The sequence below is a fragment of the Panicum virgatum genome, chromosome 9N (assembly GCF_016808335.1).
Source record: "Panicum virgatum strain AP13 chromosome 9N, P.virgatum_v5, whole genome shotgun sequence".
In the NCBI taxonomy this organism is placed as follows: Eukaryota; Viridiplantae; Streptophyta; class Magnoliopsida; order Poales; family Poaceae; genus Panicum; species Panicum virgatum.
In genome coordinates this window covers 55008523-55014376 of record NC_053153.1, presented here as the reverse complement: position 1 = coordinate 55014376, position 5854 = coordinate 55008523, and the positions used below count along the sequence as shown (strand labels likewise).

The 5854-nt window shown below is 57.6% G+C and overlaps 1 protein-coding gene across 2 annotated transcripts; it reads left to right on the top strand.

Moving 5' to 3' along the window:
• Positions 1-203: 203 nt before the first annotated feature.
• Positions 204-4217, top strand: LOC120687209 (NEP1-interacting protein 2-like). 2 transcript variants are annotated; one of them, XM_039969200.1, is made up of 4 exons: positions 204-504; positions 585-763; positions 2671-2754; positions 3745-4217. In XM_039969200.1, exons 1-4 carry the CDS (start codon positions 375-377, stop codon positions 4033-4035), a joined length of 684 nt encoding a protein of 227 aa, XP_039825134.1. In that variant the 5' UTR covers positions 204-374; the 3' UTR covers positions 4036-4217. The 2 variants fall into 2 exon arrangements, with proteins under 2 accessions (XP_039825134.1, XP_039825135.1); XM_039969201.1 differs by lacking the exon at positions 2671-2754.
• Positions 4218-5854: the final 1637 nt, after the last annotated feature.

Genomic DNA, 5854 nt, shown 5'->3' with positions numbered 1-5854 from the left:
GAGGTGAGGTGCGGTGCCGCAGCAGCACGGGGACGCGACGGGGCCGGCGGTTCAGAAGCGGCTAGCGGACAAGGCATCGGGGGCGTGGGTGTGGCCGCGTGGGCACAGGGGCAGGGTGAGAGGCAGAGCAGAACAAAACCAGCGGCTGCTACGCACCAGACCACAGTTTTTATATTCCCCGCCACTATTTATACGCTCCCGCGGTCTCGCCTCCCTTCCGCGCTCCCAGACACTTCACCTCACCCGCCGCCCCCGAGCTCCCGCGTCAGCACCACTCGGCAGCGCGCGTGCCGTCTCACACGGGGCTGCCGATTCGGCGTCTCCTCATCCTCAGTCCCGTTCTTCTCATCGTCTCCCTCGTCGCCCCGGGCCGGATGGACCTGCCCCCAAGCCCCAGCTCGGCGCCGGAGCCGTGCCAGTGGGCCGGCGCCGGCCTCGGCTCCGCGGCGTGCGGCCTGGCCGGCAGGGTGCTCTGCGTCGTCGCCACCTGCGTCTTCGCCGCCGGTGCGTGCCCCGCGCGGGTGTTCAGGCAAGAAGAGTCGCTGGTGACCGAGCTGAACTGAGCAGGGTTCCTCTTTTCGCAGTGGGGTCGCTGGTCGGGGCGGTGACGGGGTCCATGATCGGGCTGGCCACCGAGAGCGGCGTGCTGCGCGGCGCCGGCATTGGGGCCATCTCCGGCGCCGTCTTCTCCATCGAGGTCGCCGAGGCGTCGCGCGACCTCTGGCACTCGGGCGACTCCGGCGTCTGGACCGTCCTCTACATGGTACGCGCATTCATCAACTAACCTCTCTCTGCTGTCTGCTCCGATAGCTCCTGCCTCGTCGTACCCTGTCAAATTAATCGCCGGCAGGACAGGAGAAATAGCCAGCACATGTTGCTTCAAAATTCTCAGTTACTGCATATCCAAGCAAGCAATTGTGGATTTTCATTCACCCTGTCCCAACCTAACGCCAAATTGTAAAATTTGAAACGGCACGGCCCTCTTTTCCTCTGCTTTTTATAAACCGATCGCCATTGACAAATTGCGAAGAAGACACCCAGTGAGACACCACCACCGATAGGTTTTTAACTTGGCGTTCTCCTCTTGGTGCTTGGGGACAACAGCGGAACCAGGGGGGCGAGCAGGGGCCACGGCCCCCCTAAAATCAGTGAAAATTTTTAACCCCCACCTATATTCTAAAGCCCAACACAAAGATCAATCAATGCAACGATGATTTGTACTTAAGTTTTTCGGCTATCGTCCTTAACAAACCCAACAACACATATTGAACGGTGCACGTATACACATCTACCTAGGCAGCTAGCTAAAGACTAGTCAAATCCAACCCGAAGACTCCAATATTACTCCCTCCGTCACCAAATATAAGGCATTCTGGAGTTTTTAGAATAAATTATGGCTATATAAAAGACTCTCCTACCCCTAATTACCCTAATTATTAAGTATTGGGACTCTATTTGGTTAACTAAATATGTGCTAATAATTAAAGTAGCATGACATTTCTGTTCGCCGATGGCAAAGCGCCGACGGCAGCTACAGGGACGGCGAAGCCCTTGTTTGCCGTGTGTCAAAAGTCACGCACACGGCGAACCTTTTCGCCGTGTGTATATATAGGCGCACGGCGAAAAAAAAGCGAGAAGACGCCGTCCGGGCTAGCTGACGGCGTCGGCGTCTGTTCGCCGTGTGTCTGCACCGTGGACACACGGTGAACTTTCAGACTTCGCCGTGTGTCCTTGGTTTTGGCACACGGCGAAGAGCAAGGTTTGCCGTGTGCTGGCCCTTGGCACACGGCGAAGAGTAAGGTTTCCTGTGTGTTTTTGCTTTGCCGTGTGTTCTTCTGGCGACACACGGTAAAAGAGGTCTTCGTCGTGTGCCCGAAATAATGCACACGGCGAAGATTATAGCACACGGCAAAATACCGTTTTCCGGTAGTGAATACCCTACATTTCTAGAAAACCAAATAAATAATGCGGTTTTCAATCATAATTGGTAGAAATAATTAGGGGTAACAAAGTCATTTGTTTAGATAAGTAATGTGTCTGAAATTTCCTAAAACTACACTCTTTGTGAGACGGAGGGAGTATGTTATAATTTTTTTCAGAAAACATGGTCAAACTAAAAAAACGAAGATATTTGATATTATTTTATGAAAGAAAGAGAATACAAATTCGCAATACGTCTGCGAAGTTGTAAAGTGCAAACAGAACATATGTAAAGCATTTTCTCTATCTAAAATATTAGTAACTTGATATGTTTCTTACGTATAGTATAAAGTATCTGCTCGGCCCCCCTTATTCAAAATTTCTAGTTCCGCCGCTGCTTGGGGAGGTCCAATTGCGGAAGTGTGGGAGCACACCACTCTCGTTTTCGCGGCCTAATGGGGCTTGATGTTGACGAAGACTGATTAGGTTTGCCCCATGGATTCCGTGGGGCGAGGTTGGTGATGCTACCCGATGGCATCTCACCCTTCTTAGTATTCAACTGCTTGTGAATCCCATGGCATGTTTTTCCCTGCAGCGGTGGCAGCTGTTCTCTTGTTTTTTTTTTCGAAAAACAAAAACAGAGAGAGAGGATGGAGCCAGTTTCCTGTCGAATCAAAGACGCTGCTGGTGCATCCAGTTCCTCGGTACCTGTCTGACTGGACTGTTTGTGCTCGGCTGCTGTACACGCAGGTGGACATCATCTCCAGCCTCCTGAGCGGCAGGCTGGTCCGGGAGAAGGTGGGGCCGGCGGTCCAGAGCGCCGTGCAGAGTCAGGTAGGTAGCCACTCGACCTCATCACCCAAACGCACCAAAGGTTACGATGCGATGCGTTTTCGTCAGCCCGAGAGCTATTCGCGTCCACTGTTGCCGTCCTGTGCTAAAATGTATGGGCGCCATCTTTATTTAACAGTGACAAACAAACAGTACTGTGCACTCTCGTACACTCCGAGCCTTGTCACTTTTAAGAAACTCTCTGTCGATACTCACCATCTTCCACTGGACAATGTCTGTTCATCAGGCAGCAAAGTTTCAGTGCCTGTTGGTGTCTTAGCTGTTAGCTCTGCTGCTGCTGCTCAACACAATCCAGCCTTTATCAAAAAAAAAAAACACAATCCAGCCAGCCAAACTGCCAAACCAACAGAATATAAACCACCATCTGGTACCGTGGAGAAAAACCTGTCCACACGGTGAGTAGCAGGTAGTCCACGCAACGCGTTGCCCAGAAGCCAATTCATCATCCATCTAATCTAACGCCAGTATTTGCATCTCTTCCAAGAACACACGCACAAGGTATCCCTTTAATAGCATGGTTAGTTACGGCAGATGCTAGTTGCCTTTAAAGAAAATCCGGTGCCGGTGCCGGTGCCTGTCGCCTGCTGGATCACTTTCAGCGAGCTGAGCTCATCGCCCGCAAGTAAAAGAAGCTTTTGCTAGCATCAATGGCAAACCATCAACTAACCCGCGGGTGGCTGCTTGTTTATTTGCCATCGCCCTTTCAGATTTCCACACGTTTTTTAAGTATCAAAAGAAAAAAAAAATTCGACGAGTGCCCGGCTTGGCCCCATTCGCTAGTAACAAGATAATCACCCTGTTCATTGTGCTGATTTCAACTGGTTTTGGCTGGTTTCGGCTGGTTCATGTGAGAGAAGAAGCCGAAAGAAGTGAAGCGAACGGAGTGAATGAATGTGTTTTACCGGTCTTTAGAGTGAGTCATCGGCCTGCAACTTTCTTCTGTTCTCAACGTTTTCTTTTTCGTGGAAGCAGATCAGCGCCATCAGCTCGCCGTTCGAGGAGACGAGCGACCTGTTCGAGACGGGCGGCGGCAGGGGCCTCCCGGCGGAGGCGGTGCGGCGGCTGCCGGCGATGGCGATCGCGGCGGACGGCGCCGTGGACGCGGCGGGGGAGGCGCTGTGCTGCTCGGTGTGCCTGCAGGACTTCCGGGTGGGCGAGGCCGCGCGGAGGCTCCCCGGGTGCCGGCACGTGTTCCACGTGCCCTGCATCGACTGCTGGCTCCTCCGGCACGGCTCCTGCCCGCTCTGCCGCCGAGACATCTGAACCCTCGACCGCCGCCGGGCCGTCGTGGACTGGACTCCTCGTCGTACGGCTGTTACTGCGGCGAGCTGGTGGGTTAGTGGAGTAGGACTTGACGGGGCGGCACCGGGTGCCCGTAAGGGAAATGGTGCTCTCTGGTGAGGAAAAGAAACCAGGCCCCCTAAACGATCAAACGGAAAAGAAAACGAATGAGAGGAAACGGCATGTGTGATGTGACGATCGTATGTTCATAAGAGCGGGTTCAGAGACCGCGTGCCTGCCTTAGACTGACCCCAGCAGGCGTTGCAACCGGCAAGGCAAAAGCAAAATGCATCTTCGTCGCTACTGTGCGCGCGAGGCGCCGCCTCCAACACACGAGGCAACACGCGAGGCATTTTGCCGTCGCTGGAGAGAGACAGTGCAAATATACGCTTCCTCTCTCCTCAAATGCAAACTGCTGTCGCTGCCACTCGTCACGCCGTGGTCCGCACCGCTCGCCACGGCGGGGATGCAGGGGAGGTGGCGCGCGCGGCCTCCCGACGGCGGAGGGCGACCCCTGCAACGGCGGGGCCTCCCGGCAGCGGAGGCGGAGGCCGAGCCCTACACGCGCGGAGGGAGGCGGGGCCGGCGCGCAGGAGTGAGGCAGGGAGCAAGACGCGGCCGGGCCCCGCACGCAGCCCCTCCGCCTCGCCTTGGACGCCGCCGGGACGGAGGAGCCGCCGTGCCCCGCCTCGAATCGGCGCCGGGTGAGCTCGGCGGCGGGCAAGGGGCTCCTCCCCAGGCTCAATCCCAGGGGCATCGTCGGCGCACAAGGGGCTCCAGGAGCGGCGGCGCGGCGCGGCATACCCGGCCTCCACCTCGTCGCCGGGGCGGGAGGTGCGGAGGAGGTTGTGCTACTCCGCCGGCCGCCAGCCCCTCCACGGCCTCCTGACCTCCGCTTCCTCCTCGCCGTCCTCGGCAGCGCCTGGGTGGCTGCTGCCACGGCGGCTTCCTCCGGCTGGGCAAAGGAGGACGGCGCGTCCCGCGGCGCCGCGGGAGCCGACGCGGCGGCCCGGTTCTCCTCCTCGGCGTCCACCTCGGCGTCGGAGAAGGTGAAGCCGAGGTCCCGCAGGCCCTTGACCTCCTCAAACTCCAGCTCCAACAACCTCCGCCCGCGCCGCCGCCCGCCCCCGGCGGGCCACCTCCTCCTCTCCGGCGCCGCCGCTGCGGCGAGGCCGTCCTTGCCCAAGAGGATGGTCTCGAGCCGCGCGTGGGTGCCGCTGTTAGGGAGCCAGAGTGGCTCCAGGCCCCGGAACGCGGCCGCGGTGGCCTCCTCTGCACCGCATCTGCCGGTGCCGCAGCCCGCCACCGCCGGCCGTGGGGCTCGACGCGGGAACCGGCCCGGTCGGCGTGCGGTCCGCCTCGCGCTCGTCTCGCTCCGCCTCCCTCCTTCCCCGCGCGATTTTGCCTCCGCCGTTGGAGACATGAATTTTTGGGTGTGTGATGCATTGACTGTGCGCGAGGCAAACGAACCAATGCCTCTCTCATTTTCCCTTCCGTTGTTGAAGTCAGTCTTAACTCTGATCTGGCTTGGTTCCGTGCCCGAGCACCTCGCAAAGTTGCAGGTTCAGGTCGCGCTCATCTGCAGATTCCGAACACATGCGGTAGCAAGAACGTGTCCAAATGTGGCCGCGACGTTGGCTTTTGCAGTGGCTTGCAGGCCGTTGCAGTTTCCATATTCAGGCAGGCCCCGTACTAAAACGGGCAGCCATGCCTGCCAAACCGTGTGTGCGATTACTACAACGCGTTGAGGTGGTTGCTGCCGGGTCTGGTTTCGCAAAACTGTGAGCTCGGCTGCCCGAGG

Bases quoted from the DNA above. Each gene is read 5' to 3' on its own strand.
- LOC120687209 (XM_039969200.1), top strand. From the start codon at position 375: ATGGACCTGCCCCCAAGCCCCAGCTCGGCGCCGGAGCCGTGCCAGTGG. The intron at 505-584 runs GTGCGTGCCCCG...CTCTTTTCGCAG, and splicing joins CACCTGCGTCTTCGCCGCCG to TGGGGTCGCTGGTCGGGGCG. The intron at 764-2,670 runs GTACGCGCATTC...CTGTACACGCAG, and splicing joins TCTGGACCGTCCTCTACATG to GTGGACATCATCTCCAGCCT.